Genomic DNA, 23,605 nt, shown 5'->3' with positions numbered 1-23,605 from the left:
ACTAAAACTCATGCCAATGCAACCACCCTTTACAAGCCAGCGGGGAAAGAAGATATTTTAAGATCAAACATCCCACCTAAGCCTATTTTACATCCTGTGGCAACGTGAAGAGGAGAACATCCCCGTCACAGTTTGAGCCACTGAGGACTGCTAAGACAGATGCGGAGGTTCATACAGATTGCAGAATAGCTGGCAGCAGCCAGAGGAAGCCGCTGATGTCAGGGAAACACAGTGACTCCTCCTGGCGCTCTTCACTGATAAATCTGCTGTATGTGAGGAAAACGGACTCCGAGGATTGGCCTTTTTGCCCCTTTTGAATGAATTAGAATAGAATGTTCAGACAAGCAGTCTGCTTGAGTTTGCTGGACAGATGAGGTTGTTTGTGGATGCTGATCTTTCTGTGGGTACAAGCTCCCAGACGAATGTAAAATGTGACAGCAAATAAAACAGGCTGAAATAGCAAACAAGATGAAGGCTGGATAAGATGTGACAAGCCTCAGCGGTAAGAAAGTCACAACACTCTACCTCTGCTTATCAACATCACAACCAAAGCAAGAAGCATTGTGAGTGAAAACCACTCTTCTGTTCAAAAAACAGTGAATGTGAAAACCTAGTGAACTGCATTTGAAGACATCATAGAAGTGGACTATGCACTGTGGATGTCTGTCAGCATAAGTGACTATGCTCTATGCATCACTTACTTAACAGTTAGGTCCACCCGCACAATTTCATTAGCTGTAAAGCCATGCTGTTATGTTCTGTGTGTTTTAATTATGCAATTTAGCTGTTCAACTTTGTGTTTGTCATATTTAAAAAAAAAAAAAAATTATATATAAATATGTATATTCATATACAGCTATGGAAAAAATTAAGAGACCACTCCAAGTTCAGAAATCAATGTTAAGTGGTCTCTTAATTTTTTCCATAGCTGTATATGTATTCTTACTGAAATTTTTCACTCATTTGTACCGACGAATACAGAGTTGTATAGCCCATAAACCACTTTTAACCACCATTAACCACCAATAATCGCAATAAGCTCTGTGTTACATATATGCACTATATAATATATAACTATATATAATAAGATATAATATATATAATATATATAACTCTTTCGCTACATATATGCACTATATTAGCCTATATATATTCATTAACCTGTCTTGATTATTTAATATATATATGCTTAACGTATGTTTAAATAAATCAGTCATGAAAACAATTTGTGACCGTCACTGTGTAAACAAATATATTTTAACATTGAATAGGAGTAGAAACAGATTTTGAAGTTAATGCAAAAACTGCCTTATATGCAATTTACATGTTTGCATACAATTTGTATGTGAGTGTTGATTATTATATCTAAAAATAAATAGCAACTTAATTTAAGAATTTGGGCACTGTTAATTGTAACCTTTAGTAATGTGCAAGAAAGGGCTCCCTATATAGTTTACTGCATTAGCAGCGATAGATTTTTTATCCTTAAGAATAATTATAATTGAATTTATTTAAAGACAAAGACACAATTTGTTCAGTAAACCAGTAAAAAAAATAGTACTCTGGGCTCTGGCCAAATTTCGAGCTCTGAGCCCTCCTCTCGGACAGTACGCCAAATATCCATACTTCTTTACTATATCTGATTATATGTAAGTACGAACTCGTGAAACACTCTTATAAAAAAGCAGAGAGGAAACCGTGAGGGAGTATATGAATTTCTCACCACTATTTTGGTGTCACGCGGTGTGTTCTCTGGGATTGTGACCCAATATTCCGCCTGTTCCCACTGCGGGGGCTGGTTGTGTACATTGGTGATGATGACAGTGAGGTCGACCGAGCTGCTCCGACTCCCTCCGTCTGTAGCGATGATCTGCTGGCTGATCCGTGATGTCTGTCAGGATGAGAGACAGGTGATATAATCCAGCCTAGGGGCTTATCAGCATACACTGAAATAATACAGGTTGTCACTGATACCGGTGAAGACAGGTGAGGTTTTTTGTCAACGGGAATTCAGAGATGAGAGAAATCCCTGCTACTTCCAGCTAAAGAATTGGACTCCATTATCCATTGGATGTTTCACATCCAGAATATCAAGTACAGCAGCTAAGACTCTAGATATTTGTTTTATTAATTTGACTTTCAAGACAGAGGGCTGGTGGAGTAAAAATGACACTCAACTTGTTTCATTCAACTGATTCCTAATAGCTAAAAGCACTATTAAGATTTAGTCAGCAGTAAACCTTGCTTAACTGGCTCTAAAATTTTGCCTTTTTCAGGTCAGAAAGAGGGAAAGGAAGAGGCAGACAGGAAGAGACAGATGGAGAATGAGAGGAGGCAGGAATAACAGCAGGGGGGCAGTTTAAGTTGTCAATTTGAAGACAGGTGAGTTTAGTGTGTGTGACATAGTCTGCCTTCCTAAAACTGATCCACTCGGACATAAGTGACACAAGGCGGTCAGACTGGCTAATGAAAAACATGGACCAGACTTACATTATACAATCTTAATGACCTGCTCTGAGGAAATTGCATCCACATTCATTTTTGTTAAGAGCGACAACATGTTAAAAGTGTAGTTCTGACATCTAAAAGTATCTTTATTTGTACATTTTCTGAGAGGAGTACTTTTCCTTTGTCCATGAAAAGTGCCGTTTTTCCCCTCATCACAAGTTTTATATAATTTTAAAGCGCAGCATTCCAACTTTGTGAATATTCATAGCTAATTCTCAATCTGTGAAACCAATGAAACGTGATTCTTTTTTTTTTCGACGTTTCATCGATGAAATGACGATCTTACTCATGCTGACTGACACTTCTGAAGCGTGCCCACAAAGAAAAAAAGCGCGACCCCGATATACACGTATACACAGAATTACAGTATGTTAAAAATATCTGTCTTGGCGAGTATTCACCTAAACATTATCAGTTATGTCTTAAGTGAACGTTTGGTTAACTGTTGGGGAAAACCTCTGATGTGTAACATTATATTAGATCCGTGCGGTACAATAGGTCTTAAAGGGCACCTATTATGCAAAATTCACTTTTACATGGTGTTTGACCATAAATGTGTGTTGGCAGTGTGTGAGCAAAACCACCCTAGAATGAGAAAAATCCACCCAGTGGTTTTTTTACAATCTCAATAATTCATAAGCACTGTCTCAGAACGCCCTGTTCTAAGATTGTTCTCACTGTGACGTAGAATTGCGCTAAGCCCCACCCACGTGGTTTGATTGACAATCTGGTTTTGGCATAGACCCCGCCATCGGTGATCTGTCAACCATCCTCCATTGTTTCAATGACAGCCGGTAATGTCTCCTAAGAAACATAAGTGTTCTGTTGTGGGATGTAATAATGAACATAGTAGTTTTCACTTACTTCCGACATCAGAGCCACTGACGCAGTTGATGGATTTTATTTACGAAGGAAAGGCGCCACTCAAAATTCCAAAATAGGTTTATGTTTGCGCGAATCATTTTTTGACTGACTGTTTTGAGAACGAGGGTCAATTCAAAGCAGGTCTTGCTTCAAAGTTAATCAAGTGTGGATCGTTGCCTACTGTTCGCGATCCAACGTCACCTCCAGAAGAAGTAAAGGTGATGATACACGGGGCAACTTTTTGAGCAATGTTGCCGGGCAATGTTGCCGAGCAACGTTGCTTGGGCACTTTCCCACTGAGAATGAGCAACAAATGTATATCTGGATACGTTAGATCGGTCGTGGGCAATTTTTTGAGATCCTCCAATCAGAATGTTAGCAGCCGATCACATGACCGGTTCGGAGATTTCAGAAAAAAATTCAAACAAGATGGCGGCCTCTCAGCGGCAGTGGAGCGGAGAAAAGGAGTGTGAACCTTTATCTTTTTACGCTAGTAAGTTGTCATGCGTCAACCCAAAACAGGGAATTTACCTCATATATTGCTTAAAATACCAACAACTGTCCGAAAGTAATGTATGTATGCTGTAATGAAGCTATTGAATGATTTCAGTTAAATACTAAAAAGACAGAAATATTTTTAAAGTCTCTAGTAGCGTAGGCTGTAGGGCGTTTGACATTTGAATAGTTTTTGATGCGATCGACGCGGGTTCGAATCCGCCTTTTGCCGAACTCGCTCTTCTCCCTTTTCCTGTCTCAAATCAATTCGGAAAGGCATTTATTTTTAATAAAAATGAAGAAAATATTTGAAAAGTTGAAATAAAGTGCCTAACAAGTGTTTATAATAAAGTATTTATTGAGTTAGCAATAGATTTGCTCCTCTCTGATTAGTTGCTGCCAACTGTCTGTTGCCCTAATTAGTTGCCCTGTGTCTCATCAGGTTGCCCGTTGACGGCAACATTGCCCAGCAACATTGCTCAAAAAGTTGCCCCGTGTATCATCACCTTAAGTGTATTTAATGTTTTTTGAGCAAATAGTCATTTCAGTCGATGTCAGCCAATTCAATAACAAATGCGTCTAAAGTTGTTGTCGTCGTCGTAGAATGTCTGTGTATAAGTTATAATTTAAACCTTGTTTGTATAGTGTGTATCTAACGTACTTAGCAAACGTTATCACAGTATTTGTGTTTGTAGTTTCAAAAAATTGCACGAACGTTATCACAGTGTGTGTGTGTGTGTGTGTGTGTTGCACATCCATAATTGCAAAGGGGACGCGATTAAAACTCTATAAGTACATAAATGTATCAAATAACCATTCAGAGACGTCCTGCTCCATTCTCAATTGTGTTTCTTCTGCCGGAGTCTCTTCATCATATGGGTCTGATTCCGGTTCAAACATGTACGGCTGAATGCTATACAAAACAGCGGGTCTCTCATTCTCAGCCATTCTGCTTCTACCGTATGCAAGTTACGCCCTCATCCAAAGGCAGGGCGGGGATATGCAGCTCATTTATATTTAAGGTGGTACACACCAAAACAGCTCTTTTTAAAACAGGCCCCAAAATGACATTTTCAAATGGTTATAATAAATTAACTGTGGGGTATTTTGTGCTGAAACTTCACAAATACATTCTGGGGACACCCAAGACCAATATTACATCTTGTAAAAAGGGGCATAATAGGTGCCCTTTAATATAGGCCTATAGGCTGTCTGTTTCATTAATGTTAATCAAACAATTTTGGTATCATGGGAAAAAAAGTTGAATATATATATATTTTTTATAGATAATTAGTTTTGACTTGGTGTGTGCCAAATTTGGTGGTATTACCAGGGATTTTAAGGTATGGTTGCTAGGTGATTTTGATTTGGAACCTTTAGAAAACTTTAACTCGATTTTTCTCAAAACTGACTTTGCTGACTCTTTCGACTTTTTAAACAGGTGTTGCTCATTCACAAATCAACAAATCATACTTCAAAATCATCATTTTGAAGGTTTTTTAATAGAGAATGCGAAAATAACAATAGCTAATTTTTGAAAATGTGCTCATTGCAACTCATTTTGCCAACCCGGGTCATATATGTGTATGTATGTATATATATATATATATATATATATATATATATATATATATATATATATATATGTATACAAGTCTATGGCATGTCCCCATTTTGAAAGCTAGGTAAACTTGTGTGTGAGTGTGTGGAATGTGTACCTGTGAGATTGGCTGGTTGACGTAGATCCATCCTGTGCTGGGGTTGATGTGAAAGTAAGCTGGGCTCTGCTGCGACAGAGAGTAGGTAATGGCCGCATTGGTGCCCTGATCATCATCATGAGCTGCCGCCCTCAGGAAGCTAGTCCCAACTGGCGTGTCCTCTCGCAGGAAGTCTGACATGGGAAGGGTTAACACAGGCATCAACAAAAACAAATAACAGCAGTCTTAAAACAAGAAATGCATGCTGCTATTAAAATCCACATGCAGCGAAAAGGAAAAAAGAATGCGCGTCCCAGAAACATTTCAATCTTTCCCTTTAATTGTTAATGAGCTTTCTCAGTAACGCTTTTAATGTGATGAAAAGGAATTCTGACATCAAACTTACTGAACTTCTATTCGTAATTATAAATAAAATCCCTCAGTAGAGCCAAGCAGATTTCTCACACTTTCAACAAGCTTTCCAGTATTGCATTCGATTGCATCTAAAATGATTAGTGATGTGTTTATAATGTGTTCAGCGCATTAAAGCTCACCTTGCTCAGACTGTTATGCATTTTTAATATTGCGGTTTAATGTGTATTGACTACACTCTGGAATCCTGGACTTGAGAATTTGTTAGGCTTGCAAAATCCTTACTGCCCTTAAGTGCAATGTTAAAGGTCCATGTATAAATGTTTAAAGAGTCTACAGCTAAAACCTGAGTTGTGACTATGTCATGAATGCTTTCTTGCTCTCCTATCACTTCTTTATATATGCAAATGAGCAGAGAAACAGATCTTAAGTACTGCCAACAGATCCTATCAATACAGACCATTTCATACCACAGTATGATTATGTAACAAATATAAAGAGTGGCACTGTAAAAAAACATCGATCAGAGGTTCTTACATTGGTAACGGCTGTTCTCAAACTTGGGGTCATTGTCATTCTGGTCGGCGATGAGCACAGTGATCTGACAGATGCCGATGAGGGGCTCCTGTGCTTGGTCAGTAGCCGTAACTGACAGCGTATACTCTCGCTGCCTCTCTCGGTCAAAACTTACTGCCGTACTGATCACACCTGCGCAACACATAGAATTCACATAGTGGTATCTCATTGGTGAATTGCTATTTTATAGCTTTGACAACAAGATTAATGCTAATAAACAGCATGAATTCATAAACCAACCAACATGACAGCTGTTTGGTTCAATTGTGTGTAATCAATGCAATCTGGTAAAGAAGGCAGTATGTACCTGTGTCAGGGTTTATAGTGAAGCCTGGTGAGGCTCCATCCCTCTGCATTATCCCATACTTGACCTCCCCGTTGACCCCTGTGTCGGCATCGTGGGCCAGCACGCGCAGGACGGAAGTGCCCGGAGGCTGATTCTCCAGGACGAGTGCATTCACACTGTAGTTGTGGCACTTTAAAAAACAAAACCAGTTTCAGACATGGATACTAAGACAAGAATTCATTCTTTCTAATGTGCAAAATTACATTCTTAGCAAATGCCTTGGCAAAGACCAATATCAAGGTCTCAAACAAAAGCTAAATAGTACTAGATTGATGCTGGACATATGGTTTCTCATAACAACAGAGAAAGAGCAAGAAAAATTGAGAATGGGAGAGCGACACATGATGACAGAGAGAATAAGAGTTGCATTTAGGATAAAGTGTTTATAAATTCCTCTGGTGAAGTCCTGTCACTCCATAATAGGAGTACACACACTCATAATGAGGCCTCAACCTCCCTCTTCCTCTTGCTTTCTCATCATGCTCTCATTACAGAACGGGCATCTGGCAGGGCGTCCTGGTGAGCGGTGCCCACGAGGGAGCGGCATGTCAACGTAAGGCGATTAATCAAGTGACTAGATCGATACCAGGGCTAAAAGCTGGAATTAGCTTCCCTCCCAGCCTCTGAAGAGAATTCTCAGTGCGCTTTGCACTTCACACCTCTCATTGTCTTTCGACACACACACACACTACTCACCCTTCTGAGAGGGCTTAGGGAGGATTTCTCAGTTTAGCAAGGGAAAAGACTCGAACAGATAGTCTATTGCCGTAATCTGCTGTGCTATTAGAAGTGCCGGCAACCAGTGACTACAAAGCGGGGTGAGGGTTTGAATTCGGCTGAACGTCGAAAAGCGTGTGGGGCCAAGATGAGGGAGTGTTATTGGGTGAGCCACACAAAGCCTGTCAAGAATATGTTTGGGTCATGTTGCACTTCAAAATCAAAAGAAAAAGAAGAAATGATATGTTGCATCTCATTCTCAAACTGTATTGCAAAAAACATCACAGTAATATTTGTTGTACCAACTTTAACTAATGCTGATTTTATTAAAACACTAGATTTGCATTTCCCTACAGAAATAACAGTGCTTGCAAGGCAGTTTTAAGCAAGTTTTATTTAAGTTTAAGATTTTGACTTTGGATATGTGTTAATGAAAATCACAGTTATCACAATTAAGTTTGCAAACAGATGTAAGAAAGCAGACCAATACAATTTAATATAAATATGACTGTTGTAACAGTATATAACATTACATTATACATTAAGAGTCAATGAGAATTTCACTTTTGTCTTAAAAAAAATGGCATTATGATAATGAGAATTTGGATAAAAGGAGCTCATTTGTCATGAAAATAATCACAATGCAAAAAAAAAAAAAAGTACAAAATTGGCTTAATTTTCTTTATGCATAATATAGTTTCTAATTTATATTATTATGGGGTGACCCAAATGTGTTTTGTGCAATGAATTATTAGCTACACAGAGCATAAAACCATCAAAATTTAGAGACATTTAGAAGCCAAACACTCCAGACTACTGAGGTGTTCAAACATTTTTCATGCTAATATTAAAAAAATACCATTAATAAATACATAAATACCTATCAATGTTTGAATTTAAGCATGTTTTTGTATATTAAACAAGTTTGGTATTGTATTGAGCAACTGCTTGATGTAAAATCAGAGTCTTGAAACCAGTTGAGAACCAGTGAAAGAGAAGGAAAAGACTCTGGTCAGCAGGATAGGCACACACAGAGAGAGAGAGAGAGACAGTGAGAAGAAGGAACAGGGCCAGATGTTGCCCCTGGGGCTCACTTAGTGCTTCTATTTCATATGCATCCCCTGTGCCGGTGAGTAATTCCCCCTTGAAATATTCATGGGCAGCAGCAGAGGAGGTGGCGGCGGCGGCAGCAGAAGTAGGGCCTGTGGGGCTCACGGAGAGTGTACAGGGACACGGTTCTGCCTCCTACGCACTCACACACAGCCCTCCTGCACCACCGGCCTGCGCCGAGAAGCTCTCCCACCGGAGACCTCCAAGAGCCTTTAGATCTCCTACTGCCAGCTGTCTGCTCTTCCCACAGCTCTGCTTTCACCTGTCTCTTTCTCACTGTGTTTCCCTCTCCACGTGCTTAATATTTGCTCTCTTTTACTTGCCTATTTTGGGGCAAATTCACAAAACAGCTTTTTAGCCAGATGCGCAATGTAGCATTGCACATACTGTAGCACTTTGAAAAGTCAATTCAGTCGCAGTCTGAGTAAACTATGTCAGATCACGGCAGTCTGCTGCATCCTTCAAGTCAAATCAAGTCAATACAACTTTATTTATATAGTGCTTTGTACAATAAAGAGTGTTTCAAAGCAGCTTTACAGTGATAAACAGGAAAATAACACAAAAGCAGCTCTAAAACTTAGTGTTATTATTCAGCTCAAGTCAGTTCAGTGTTGGTTCAGTTCAATAACTGTAAAGTTTATCAATTATGAAATAAGTTTAATTCAGCTCCTCAGAAGACAATAGTGTCGTTTTTCAGTTTGAGTCAGTTCAGGGTTGATTCAAATCAGTTGCCTCACACAATTCAGTGCCTTGACAATGTAGCATTCAATAACCACTCTAAAATGGATTTTATGGGTGTGTTTGTGCGGTTATATACTCAATTCATGTGGGTTCATACTTTTCAATGCAGAAAATATGGAAATCCGTATAAATATGGAAAAATAACACCCCTGATTTTTATAGTATCTTTTTAAAGTATCTTTAGTGAATTGGGTGATAAAACGAGCCTGAGCCTGTCATCAGTAGGTGCATTTCATTGTTTATCCTTTATCTTACAATATGTCTTCCGCTCTATAATTTCTGTATATGACCTTCTATCCATCATTCTTTAATTCTTGTCCCCTTAGACTTCTGTCTCTAAACACTGCCATTAGTGAGCTGTTCACAGTGTCACAGGTATTAAAAGCCAGAGGCACTTGATGCTAGGCAGATTTAATGAGAGAATATATTTGAATTCTGTACTCATATCTACACCGGTCGCCCGGTCTAGTCAAGCTCTTCTCCCGTACACACTTTTGCTTATTTTTCTTGTTCCTGTCTACTGATCCGGTCTTTCAACTTATATAGCTTTTGTTAGAAATAGATTTTGACAAAGTTTTAAGAATTTATTTAACCTCACCTCATCAAATACTGGCTTGTTGTTGTTGATGTCATTGATGCCAACAATGACCTGGGCGGAGCTGCTGAGGGGGAGTGGCCCACCGGCTGCGTTGTCATCGGTTGCCGTGACGTTGAGGACATACTGAGGCCCACGCAGTTTAGGAGGAGGACTACGGCGCAGTTTAATGATGCCTGTAAATAATTCAATAAAACACTTTAGCTCATCTCAATGCCCTTGTGAAAAATAAGTGTGCTTAATTGATTGTGTTGAATGTACACTTGTAGTTTACTTCAAATAGGGGTGTCGCAATATACCGGTATTGACGATAACCATGATATTCAAAGCATGAAATATCGATAGCGTGTTAATTTAGGGTGTGACAATCAGTGGCGTAACTTTGTTTTAAAAAGTGGAATGTGTGTGTGTGTGTGTGGGGGGGGGGGGGGTCCCGTAACTATCAATACAATAATAAATGCACAAAATGTATTGAAATAGACCTCATGTTTAATATTATAGTTTGGTTCTTACATCTACAATAATACAAAATATTGCAAGCCTCGCCAGTATTTACATTAGCCAATACATACGTGGATCCGCAAAAGACATTTGATTGTTCAGATGAACGAGGGGCAGAATTTTCGTTCAGCGAGCCAGAGGTTTTGGGTTCTAATCCGCCCTTGTGTCATTTATTTAATTTTTTTGTCCTACTCCTTCCCTATTCTATTTACTAAAAAAAAAACGGAATTGGTGCTGCGTTCATTCCGTAAGTTGAATAGGGAAGTCGTAGGACATACAGCGTAAGCGTTTTGAAGAATGCGGAAAGCAGAAACACGTGCAAGGCAATAATTTGTGTTTATAAAGCATATACAGTTGTTTTTTTTTTTGAAAATGACAGATCGTTTTGCTAGATAAGACCCTTATTTCTTGTCTGGTATCCTTTAAAGCCCTTTGAAGCTGCACTGAAACTGTAATTTTGACCTTCAACAGTCTGGAGGTCAGTGAAGTCCACTATAAGGAGAATAATCCTGGAATGTTTTCATCGTAAACCTTAATTTCTTTTTGACTGACGAAAGAAAGACATGAACATCTTGGACGACATGGGGGTGAGTAAATTATCAGGAAAATTTTACAGTGGAAAATAAAACCGTAACCGTACTAGCTGGCCCGGATCGGCATGGAATGGAATGATTACACAATTAGAACAGTTCAGCCCGACGGTGGAAAAGCGGCTATTGTATGAATACAGGTGCTTTTTACACAAGGTGACAACCTCTGAAATCGAAAACATTAATATCTGAAAAGAATAAAAGAAAACTGCAATTGTGCATCATGCTTTACAGTATTGCAAAATGGCCCCTAATGGTTGCACATTCACCAAAAAACTGAAAAAGGGGGTTTGTCACAAAAAAAGTGCTGCTGCATCTTTGAAGTGACAACTCCATGCAGCTTTCTGAGTGCTGAAGCCATGGGCCATCTCTCTGTACTGGCCTGTAATGGGATGGGTGGTGGAACAGCCATGCCGAGAGGCTGATAAGACAGGAGAGAGCTTTAGCATACTGCTGTTTTTCAGCTCTCAGGCATAAAATGTGCTGGTAAACAAATGAAAGCAAACACTGCAGACAAATGTAACCTTGAGACTGAAAGCACACAGGCAGGCAGGCAGGCAGGCTCGAAAACAGACAAACATTACATTCACACACAAGTGCACACACACAAAAACAAGAACTGTAGACCAAAAGCAACACAAGGGGTGTTTGTTTTTCCCACAAATACCACAAACGTGATCTGAATGATGGGTTAAAAGAGAGTGTTGAGCAGACAGGAAGAGGAAACTATTTTTTGATGGCTTCGGATGTCCTTGTTAAAGACAGCATCCCCAAGGCCACAGCAACGAGTTTTGAGCTCGCATCCCGCTTGACTCTACTCACCCTTCTGGTTGTCCAGCTCAAAATTGCTGTCTTCATTACCCCCAGTGATGGCATACGTTACGCCATCCCCGTCTGGGTCTTTGGCATGCACAATGGCTACTAACGTCTCAGGGCCAGCGTCTTCTGAAAGAAAGGTTTTGTATCTGCAGAAAGAGGGAGACAGAGAGAGACAGGCAGACAGATCAGGCTCAGAACATCACAGACCCACCATCTGCTTCCCCAACACGGCCTCTGAAGTGTATCCCAGGGCGCACACAAACAACCACGCGGTCCCTGCACTGAGAAGAACCAGAGCAAATCCTAACATAAACACACACACGCACATACAAACTGCAGCTCTAATGATGATACACCACCACCAGCTCCTTTATGTGTCTCCCAAACTCCTACCAAGGGAGATGATGTTCTCGAATAGAGCCTGTGTGTGTGTTTGTGTAGACAGCTCGCTTGCTACACTGTGATTGTTGTCTTTCTGCTGAATCGGACCAAATGTCTGCCTCTCCTTCTGGCTACATCCAATAAATGCCAGAGCCGTATAGCCTGATGCCCAGCTTTCACAGGACCCTCTGCTAGCTTCTGCTCTGATGAAATCCCACTATGATGGTGAAAGAGTGTAAAACTCATATATGTATATTCTCAGGCACTCCAAGACGGTTGGAAGAGATACTGGGAAAAAAACGAAGGAAAGAAACAAATAAAAAAGAACACTAAATCTAAAATAGAACAGAGGGAAGTAGTGAAATATGTCAATATAAATAAGTCAAATCAAAATGATATTTAACTTCCATATATATATATATATATATACACACACATACATACACATATATGACGCCTTTACTACCTTTCTGGGGCATGAAAATGGTAGTTGCATAGGCTGTAAATGGAGGGACAGAAACCTCTCAGATTTCATTAAAAAAAAATCTTCATTTGTGTTTTGAAGATGAACAAAAGTCTTACAGGTTTGAAACAACATGAGGGTGAGTAGTTAATGACAGAATTTTCATTTTTGGGTGAACTAACACTTTAATAAGTAAATAAATACTTATTTGAGTTTAAATTAATTTACACGAAAGTGAAAAGAAAGAGGCTGTTGAGTGATTTGAGAGATCAGCGGCCAATTCTATATGTTATATAGAATTAAGTTTTCCAGAAAGCTTTGTAAAAATGAGAAAAGGAGAACAGACAGAGGAAAGTAATCATACATAGTTTGTGAGAAGACAGGGGCTTCATCGTTGACATTGGCCATGCGGATTCGGATGGAGGCTGTGCCTGTGCGAGGAGGTGTTCCCTTGTCCACAGCCACCACCGTGCACTCGTACATGTGGTTGGGTCTTTCATAGTCCAGCCTCTGACTGGGGCTCACCACACCCTGAGATGAGATGTCAAAGTCCACACTTTGTATGAAGTAGGAGAGTTCTGCATTCAGGCCTGTATCACAGTCACGAGCCAGAACTATAGAGAGAGAGGGATGAAAGAGCCATGTTAAACATCAGGTCACGTTGACTAAAGGCAACAGCTAGCAATAACACAGCAGTAAATTGTGGTGAAGGCAACCTTGGCGGGGATCTGCTCTGGGTCAGGTACTGAAAACAAATGTCAGTTCTTAATCATCTCTATGTTGTTCTCAGACAGTTGTGTTCTCATTAGGCCTGGAATGTTCCGGTATAGGACTATTCACTATCAATTGCAAGCTTTAATGTCACTATGACCAATGCTTGTGTGGCTTTGAGGATGGTTTTGTTCTGTGTGTGAAAGTTTGGAATACTTTAATGTTTTCTTATGCTCACCAAGGTTGCATTTATTTGATAAAAAAACAGTAATATTGTGAAATATCATTATAATGTAAAATAACTTTTCTTCTTTTTTAATATATTTTAAAACGTAACATATTCCACTGATGACAAAGATTAATTTTCAGCAGCCATTACTCCATTCTTAAGTGTCAAATGAAAAAAGCCATAGGTGACAAGCTAAGGACACCCTATGATTCAATTGCTTGTAGATCCACTTTTAACAGCAATAACTTGAAGCAATTATTTCTGACTTTATCAGTCTCACACATCGTTCTGGAGTCATTTTGGCCCACTCTTCTTTCCAATGTTGCTCCAGTTTATTGAGGTTTGTGGGCATTTGTCTATGAACAGCTCTCGTCACAGCATTTCAGTCGGGATGAGGTCTGGACCTGACTGGGCCATTGCAACACCTTTTCTTTTCTTTTTCAGCCATTCTCTTACAGATTTGCTGGTGATCTTCAGATAACTGTCTAGTTGCATGACCCAATTTTGGCCAAGCTTTAGCTGTCAGAAGGATGGCCTCACATTTGACTCTAGAATACTTTGATAAACAGAGAAGTTCATGGTCGACTCAATGACTGTGAGATGACCAGGCCTGTGGCTACAAAACAAGCCCAAAATCATCACCCCTCCACCAGTATGCTTGAAGGGCCTTAACAGGAAGCAGTCCTGACGTGTGAGGAAGATCCATTCTGATCCGCTCTGATGGATAGATCCGTTTAGATCCACTCTGATGGACAACAACAACAACAAACTCCCTGAGACTTCCTAGCTCTTCCATCCAGACAGCAAAATTCTCTGTTTTTACTGTTATTTCTATTCCTTATGTTCTATTTTTATTATTCGTTTTTTATGTAAAGCACTTTGAATTACCATTGTGTATGAAATGTGCTATACAAATAAAATTGCCTTGCCTTGCCTATGAGGTGTTTGTTCTGACATACTGTGTTTAGTTTTCAACAATCTTGGCGCTGTGCATTATGGTCAGACATCTCCACTTCAGTCTTGTCTGTCAAAAGGACTTCTGGTTTGTTCAGATGCAACTTTGCAAACTTTCTCCTGGAAACCCTTCCAAACATGCCATACCTGTCCTGTCTTTTTCTAATTGTACTGTCATGAACTTTATCATTTAACATGTTAACTGAAGCCTGTAGAGTCTCAGACAGAGTTCTTGGGTTGTGTGCAATTTCACGGTCTGATCTTGGGGTGAATTTGCTGGTATGTCCACTCCTCGGAAGATTGGTGTCTGATTTGAATGGTCTTCCACCTGTGAATAATCTTCCTCACTGTAGAATGATGGACTTAAAAATTGTTTGGAAACGGCTATATAATCCTTCCCAGATTGAAGGCAGCAACAAATGCTTCTCTATGATCATTGTTGATGTCTTTTCTCCTTGGCATTGTGTTAACACACAGATGAATGCCAAAACCTCTGCTTTTATAGAGGTGATGACACTTGCTGATGATTGATTAATCAAAGGCATTTGATTAGCAGTGCCTGACCGTTACTTTCCCTCTTAATTCCAGGAAACAATAAGGGTGTCCTTAGTTTGTAAATCATGGCTTTTCCATTTTAGCCTAGTTTTTGTTAAATAAATAATGACACGGTGAGATATGTCATGTGTTGTTGTTCATCTTAGGTTTTATTTTCCAAATTTTAAAACCTGCCAAGGACCAGATGATTTTTTTTTATGTCCTGATACAGAAAACCATGGAATTCTCTCTCTCTCTCTCTCTCTCTCTCTCTATATATATATATATATATATACACATTTTTTTGTTTTGTGAGATTTAGGACACAGTATAACACTGAAAACTATCTTGTTTGAAGTTGTTGGACTTCTTGTGCTAAGTGCTTTTTAAATTACGTACTGTGTCATATTAATAGAGCCAATATTAATTAAAACTATGTAGCGCAGGCCAATTCTATATTTGATCAATTTAAGTGCCCATCTGTCAGTGGCACGGTGAAAAGCTGCTGTTGACTGAAGCAGATCAAAAGTAAAAGTGGAGGAAGGCTTTGCTGTCATTAGGCCCACAGCCAAAGTCAGGGTCCTGTATCATTATACTGCAGGCAAGCTGTCATCACACCCAGCCAGCCAGCACACTCATTTACTACAGCCACATGACGGCCTTCTAATCTCCAAGGCAAATAGCTAGCGCCCACAGATGTAGCAATGTACAGCAGAATTCTTTCTATCGCGCTAAATCCGAGGACTTGTTGCGGTGGTAGGAAGCAGGTGGGTAAGGGTGGGTGTCAGCACCTCGCACGTGTATAAACAAGAGTCGGAGCAGCCGAGCACGCATATGAAGTCATACGGCCAGGATTCAAACAGAAGGTTCATTAAAAATACAAGCCCTAATACACTGTCTCTTAGGGCTACCTATTACCATATTTAATGCATGCGAACGAGAGACCAGGGCTAAATTAAACATACCAGTTAGGCGGCTTGGGGAAAGAGAGAGAAAGAGAGAGGAAGGCTGGAAGGAAGGTGGGCTAAGGTTGGGCGAGTTTTAAATGCGTTGCTTCGCCGTGCGCTAAATCCTCTCCGAGAAGTTTTCCGTGCGATAATTGGAGCGCATTCTGCACTTCTCTTCCTGCTAGGCCCTATTAAAAGCCGGCACCCAATTTACAGTCTAATCCCATTTTAAGGTAAACAACAATAATAATCTTCTCTCCCTTCTGCCAGGCTTTGCACAGTCGACGATTGCTCCGTGTTTTCCTTTTTTTCCCACTCACAACAGAACACATTTGATAAGCAAATAACAGCCCCAGCTGGTGTTTGTGTGAACCTGCTGCTTTTACATGTTGAGAGCGAGAGAAAGAGAGCGAGGGAGACGAAACAATGAGAGAAAGAAGACAGAGACAGAAAAAGAAAGTTGTTTTGCGTACCACACTAAAACAGAACTGGAATCAGAGGCAGGAATCATTCTGTTTGCACACGGCAGAAAGCTACAGTGCGTGTTTTCACTCGGCGCAGCGATATGTAAACATAATTGAATTGCATAAATGCAGTTGGCATTCTAAATTTGTGCATCTGCCTCACAAAGCATGCGATCTGCCAGATCTGACTCACTTCTGTTCCTTGTTGCTTTGCTTTTCTCACTTCTCTGCTTCTTTTCATCAGAGTCGTAGGCTTGTGCACAACAAAGTCTAAATTAAGGGCCGTTTATCACTGAAAAATCTGCGGAGAAGGTGAGGAGATCTTTGAAATGGTGGGCAGCGAGGGGGCAGCGGTGGGCTTCAGATCTCAGATGAGCACTGGATGAGAAGCATCTCCCAGCCACTGAGCACAAAGCTCATTAGCTTCTGTTCAATACTAAGATAACAATTAGACTGGAGACTGTTAACACAACTGGATAAGAGATGAAAACAACACATGCATGTACTCACACATATAGTCCAACATGTACGGATCATGCTAAGCTTTACTTAGTGTACTGTGTTTAAATTTTTATTTCATTTAATGTTAACTGCTTTTGTCTGTCAATGGTTTTTAACACGTTGCCATGTGGTTGCTAAGGTGCCCATCTTAAACGAGCCCACTCACAATTTTCTCTGATATTCTGGTCTCTAGATAATGGCTCGGGCCCATCCTTCAATGTAATTAGTCCTACAAGGTTTATAATAGTTGTGAATGGAGGGCCAAGTTTTGAAGCCAAAAATAATGCATCCATCCATAAATAAAGTAATCCATATGACTCCAGTGGGTTAATAAAGGCCTTCTGAAGTGAAGCGATACGTTTTTGTAAGAAAAATATCCATTTTAAAAATTTTATAAATTCAAATAACTAGCTTCTGGTGGACGACGGTATGCAGAATGCTCAAGTTGATTTGTGGCGGAAGAGTATCCTTTGACCTGATGCACAACGTAATGACGAACGCGGAGGCACTGAGGATAGAGCAAAACAAATCACTCGTTACGGCTTATAAGTCTAAAACGATAATTTTTAAAGATACATTTTTTTAGGTTTTCATTATAAGAGAAGAGGAGCTTAAATTTGTTGCACAGCCCTATTTGTTTGAACCGCGAGAGGTGTCTAAGCTTACAATACTCCAACAACTCCAACATTGCGTCAGAGGATTACTCATTTGGCGCAAGTCGACTTGCATATTCTGCGTATGGACGTCTGCAGGAGGCTAGTTATCTGAATTTATAAAGTTGGATAATATGGATATTTTTCTTACAAAAATGCATTGCTTCACTTCAGAAGGCCTTTATTAACCCACTGGAGTCATATGGATTACTTTTTTTAATGGATGGGTGCATTATTTTTGGCTTCAAAACATGCCCCCCCCCATTCACAACCATTATAAACCTTGGAGGACTAAGAATATTTTAAATATATCTCAGATTGTGTTCATCCGAAAGAAGATAGTCGCATACGCCTAGGATGGCTTGAGGGTGAGTAAATCATGGGATAATTTTCATTTTTGGGTGAACTATCCCTTTAAGATTACCTTTTGTCATCATGCTCACTTAAAGTTAATCTTCAGAAAAAAAAACTATTTCATGCATAAATTCAGCATTTTAATTTAGTTATACAAAACAGTACAGAATTTTAATATTAGCTCTTTATCAGTTAGTTTATCAGCATCGGGCATATTTTTTATCTGATTGATGCATCCCTAATTTTTCTGCCTGCTTTTTATAACCTAGTTTTTTTTATTTTTTTTATAAAAGTAGCACACATTTCCTTTTTTGCAAAAAATGGCTGAGTTGTTCACTGAATTTAATAATGAGGGTTAGAGTTCTGTTTAAAACCCAAACATTAACTATGAGCAATATTAATAGTAGTAGTAATGCCTGCCTTAACATGCACCACTATTTAGGGCATATGAACATTTATTCAAACAACTAATGCACTCAAGCCTCTGTCTGAAATGCAACACGACAACTCGCTCATGCTTTTTAAAGCCACTAAAACATCTTCAATTACAGCGATATGATCGCAGATGGGGCTGGCACAGAGAGATAAACAGGTCTCCCCTCCCATTAATGATTGTGTTTTAGAGGAGGAGGTCAGGAATGCCTCTTCTTCAGAACTGCCTGACTCTATCAGACGTGATTATCTGGGGAACATGGAGTGGGTCGTACCCCCCACCTCACCACATCCAAGTGCCACTGTGGAGATCGCACCTCTATTGCTGGGTCACAGTCTCCGACCTGTGGTTATAGAGCCAACAACATCAGCAAAGACAAAATGGAGGATTGACGGTCTGACTAGCTTGACAGAGCTAGTCGGGATGATGAGAGATTGGAGAGGAGAGGGGGCAGAAAAGCTTCTCTGCCTGGGAGCCACCAAGCTGGCTTTGATTACAATCCATTTACCACCCAGAAAGTGCTGCCATAATGAATTATTTCATAATTACAAGACTGAGTTGAAGAGACACTTGCCCCCGCAGAGCAACCGGCAACAGCACCTGCCTCAAGAGCAGGACTGCCGGGGGAAAAACACGGACAGAGAGAAAGAAAGTGAGATGATCACAAAGATGGGAAGAGAGACAAATGGAGAAGCAGACACTCACCCTGCAGTAAGGATGTACCAGTAGGGGTGGACTCAGGGACGTTGTCTCGACTGTAAATGGAGTGCATAAACTCTGGTGTGCAGTCATTCTCATCTGTGATGTGAACCACCACCTGCATAAGTAAGAAAACAAGACAGAGAGAGAGAGAGAGAGACGTTATTATGTGGACAAGTATGGAAACATTAACGGTTAGTCCCCTCAAATAAAGTTTACATCCAAACATTCATATAGCTTCCTTAATTTATATTAAATGGATTTTAGTCAGGGTTTTAAAGCATCAAATGACTTGAATAGAGTCACTGATGGGTGAGTGCAGAGGCATTAACCATCCATTTTATGTATTTTACCAAATTCTAAGAACATTAATGGATGATTTAAAATGCTTTACATCACGTTGACATAAAAATCTGTTATCTGTTCTACTGTGTTATATGCCTCAAGACTAAAATAGATCTTGGCACAGAACATCTTGTGAAGAACCTTATAAAAATACAAAACATTACAATACTTTACTGGCAGATTAAAACAGAACAAGAAAGAACATTTGCAAAATAGATCATCACAATGGTAGATAATTATTATTTATCACTCAACTCTGCACACATACTCCTTACTGACCTTCCATGTAAATCTCTTATGGCTATACAAAATTATTAAAAACATGTCAATTTTATTTGCATTATTGTGAGAGTAAGGCCCTGTTTACACCTGGTATTAAGATGCGTTTTGGTCGATCAGATCACAAGTAGACGAGGGAGACACATACCCGTTTCCACCTGGTATTTTAATCGGTCTCTTTTGTCCACTTTCAACCACTTCTTTCCTGATTTCTTCGAGGGAAGGGTCTATGGGCGGGTAAATTTATTTGTTTTATTCAGATCTTTCGATCTAATGGACATAATAAGCTTGCACAATTTACATATGATCGTGCCCGGAGATGACAAAAAAACCATACGGAAATCAGCAGCTTACCTTTAAGCTCTGATAGCAGCAAGACTGGCCGAATGCAGTGAATGTGTGAGAAATCAGGAATGGAGAGAGAACATTGTGCTTGGTACATTTTTCGTCTTTAAACTAGCTGACAAAGTTTAAATGCATGCTTCCTATAATGTTTACACATTAGGTCTTTTGTGGCTGTTTGAACACATTTGACCACAAGAAAAGCAATCAGGTTGAATGCGTTTTCAACTATCTCTGGAAGTGGTCAAGCTCAAAACATTTTACACCCGTTGTGACGAGCAAGTGATAACGAGCATCACCTGGGAGGCGCACTGGCCTTGAGTCTCTCACGGAGGAGCTCCGGGAGCGACGACAGTGAAGGAAGAGAGAGGATCAGGCCTGGACTTTACGTTATGTTTTATCATGTTTGTGTGGCCGGCAGACGTCCATGAGGGTCTGTCGGCATTACTTTCGTTTTGTTCTTTGTTTATTTTATGTTAAAGTTTGTTTCAACGTTCGCCGGTTCCCGCCTCCTTCCTCCTGTATCTACGAACTGTGTTACACCCGTTTACACCTGAATTCAGCATCGTCCACTTGTGAGCTGATTGACCAAAATGCATCTTAATACCAGATCGAAACAGGGCCTAAGTAAGCTACAAATAATTATCACTTGATGGATTTGTTGTAAATGTTCTTTCTATTTTTATCCATCAGTAAAATATTTTAACTTTTTTTTGTCATTGTGACCAAATGGATTTTTTAAAATCTAATTTTTTATTACAATTCAGTATATGACAGACAATTTAACTTCCAGAAAGATGGCTGACCTAAATATCTGCATGGAAGGCGATCTTTTCTACAGGGACTAAAACCCTGCATGAGTATGGACACATTTATTGTCCTGAGTCACTTGGCTTTCTGGAGGCTTTCGGTTAAGAACATAGGCACGCGAGAGAGGAATAACATTAAAAGAAAAGACAGAAGCAGAACAGAACAGCTGTGGCAGAAGCCACTGAATGCAAATGGATCAACCACCCCACAAACATACATAAACCCCAGTCAAACTCGGTGTGTAGACTTTAATGTAGCAGATCTCAGCTGAAGCTCAGATGATAGCTTATGGAAGGGCTGTATCTACATTCAGGCTTCACTCTGTGCAGAGATTTGTGAGCATTCAGACCGAAAACTGGCACAGGATTTGACTTTGACCGAACAGAGGCAGAGGGAAAGCAGGGTATGTGTTCTCAGTGGGGGTGTTAGTCATGGTGATGGTGAGTCCCGCAAAACTGCTTATCTCAGAGGAGCAGCACTGCCAAGAGGGAAAAGTTCCTTACACGTAACACACACAGCACCATAGCTGACCATACATCTCTGAAGCCGTCAGAACATCGTAGCCCATGTAGCTCTGCATTACAGGTTTCTTTTTCTTTCCTGTCGTCCCTCGGGAATTTGCCCAACAGAGGGGAATGTTCCGTGTTTGTTTCATGGCTGCTAGAGGTTGAATATGGCAGTAATGAGTCTGATGTCTGCTTCTGGAGGAGCATTACTGCTAATAACAGCAACAACAGGGGTCTAAAAGGGATGAAGAGTCTTAGAGTAGAGCTTCGTCTTTATGAAATTATTTTTCACAAGCTAAGAGGACAGACGCTCAGTCTTCTCTTCATTTCTTCTTTTCTTGTCTCTTCTAATCTCCTCCCCTCTCATCTGGTAGTATGACCATATTAGCCCAGTTCTTTCAACACTGCACTGGCTCCCTATTAAACATAGTATAGATTTTAAAATATTCCTAAATACTTACTCATTAAACGGTTTAGCTCCCGAGTACCTGAGCGAGCTCTTAACACATTATAGTCCATCTCGTCTATTGCAATCTCAGAATTCTGGCCAGTTGAAAATACCTAGAATATCAAAATCAACTGCAGGCGGTAGATCCTTCTCCTATTTGGCACCTTTGGAACAATCTTCCTAGCATTGTTTGGGAAGCAGACACACTCTGTCAGTTTAAATCTAGACTAAAACGCATCTCTTTAACCTGGCATACGCATAAAATTTATATTTGCACATCCGGAGGATTGTTAGGCTGCATAAATTAGAGCAGAACCGGGAACACTACCTATAACACCCAATGTACTCATTACATCAGAAGAAGAGTGGCACCTATTAGTCTCTCTGTTTATCCCGAGGTCTACCGTAGTCAGTCGGATCTGGGCCGTATCCAGATCAGATGGAGGACCTGCGCCTAGACATGACCACAACGCATCCCTGAAGTGCCAGCAGAGGTTGTGTCAACTAGACCATCCCCAATGAAGGCCTCATTGACACGACCGCCAGTGGCACAGATCCCCAACGAACCGTTTCCATACCGACGTGATGAATCTTCAACTAGATGGAACTGGATTATGACCTGTAATGCTGCCTGAATCATAATCATACACTGTTCGTTGTTGGCCAGAGGAGAACTGGCCCACCGACTGAGCCTGGTTTCTCCCATGTTTTTTTCTTCATTTTGTCACCAGTTAGAGTTTTGGTTCCTTGCCGCTGTCGCCTTTGGCTTGCTTAGTTGGGGACACTTGATATTCAACAATGTTTTTGATCTCCCTGCATTGACACCATTGTATGCAAACTGAACTGAGCTGGACGATGACATCACTGTTTTCTCCAGAGCTGATGTACAGATAAATGAACTAAGTTAATAACTATTGATTTTTACAACGGAATGAATCAATACTGAATTTACTTAAGGTGGACATTGACACCATTTTCTTCTGCAGCCAAAATTATTTGCCAGTTATCGCTGTTAAGTTGCTTTGACACAATCTGCTTTGTAAAAAATGCTGTATGAATAAAGGTGACTTGACTTTAGTCTCATCATCTTGTCCACTTGTCTTCTCTCATTTCCTTTAGTTCACTTTTTTTTTTTATCTCTTATCGTTTTGTCTCTTCTAATCATCTCTTATCTTCTGTTCTACTCTCATTTTGTCCCATTTGATTTGATTTGATTTGATTTGATTTGATTTAATTTCTTTTCTTCTCATCTAGTTTGTTTTGCCTTAACTGATCTCATTTCTTCTTGTTTCATCTCATCCAATCTCTTCTGATCTTTTCTTTTAGTCTCTTCTCATCTGGATCTTTTTGTCTTTTCATTTAGTTTTGTCTAGTCTCTTTTCGCCTTGTCTCTTATCCTCTTCCTCTTCTCTCATTTTGTTTTGCCTCATCTCTGTTCGAGTCCGTTCTACTCATCTTCACAGATGGTGTAATCATTTGGCAGGGGCCAGTGACTCTGACAATTATCTAAAATGTGTGTGTGTAACTGGCGCTGGGACAGGCACAGTTACACATCATTGTGTCTCAGCCAAGTCCATCAAGAAGACTCAATTAATGTGGAGGAACTTATGCCAAACAAAGA

At 40.0% G+C, this 23,605-nt stretch overlaps 1 protein-coding gene across 1 annotated transcript in view; it reads right to left on the bottom strand.

Moving 5' to 3' along the window:
* Positions 1–23,605, bottom strand: part of si:dkey-22o22.2 (neural-cadherin) — a 144,483-nt gene that overhangs the window by 48,440 nt on the left and 72,438 nt on the right. Inside the window, exons 5-12 of the mRNA XM_067393595.1 lie at positions 19,261–19,372; positions 13,140–13,389; positions 11,935–12,077; positions 10,025–10,197; positions 6,820–6,988; positions 6,474–6,644; positions 5,586–5,758; positions 1,724–1,891 (exon numbers count right to left, since the gene is read on the bottom strand). Of these exons, the coding sequence (XP_067249696.1) occupies positions 1,724–1,891; positions 5,586–5,758; positions 6,474–6,644; positions 6,820–6,988; positions 10,025–10,197; positions 11,935–12,077; positions 13,140–13,389; positions 19,261–19,372 (1,359 nt within the window). The remainder of the gene's footprint in view (positions 1–1,723; positions 1,892–5,585; positions 5,759–6,473; positions 6,645–6,819; positions 6,989–10,024; positions 10,198–11,934; positions 12,078–13,139; positions 13,390–19,260; positions 19,373–23,605) is intronic.

The sequence above is a fragment of the Chanodichthys erythropterus genome, chromosome 2 (genome assembly GCF_024489055.1).
Source record: "Chanodichthys erythropterus isolate Z2021 chromosome 2, ASM2448905v1, whole genome shotgun sequence".
In the NCBI taxonomy this organism is placed as follows: domain Eukaryota; kingdom Metazoa; phylum Chordata; class Actinopteri; order Cypriniformes; family Xenocyprididae; genus Chanodichthys; species Chanodichthys erythropterus.
Note: the sequence above shows the minus strand (reverse complement) of the source record. Positions and strands in the feature narration are given on the sequence as shown.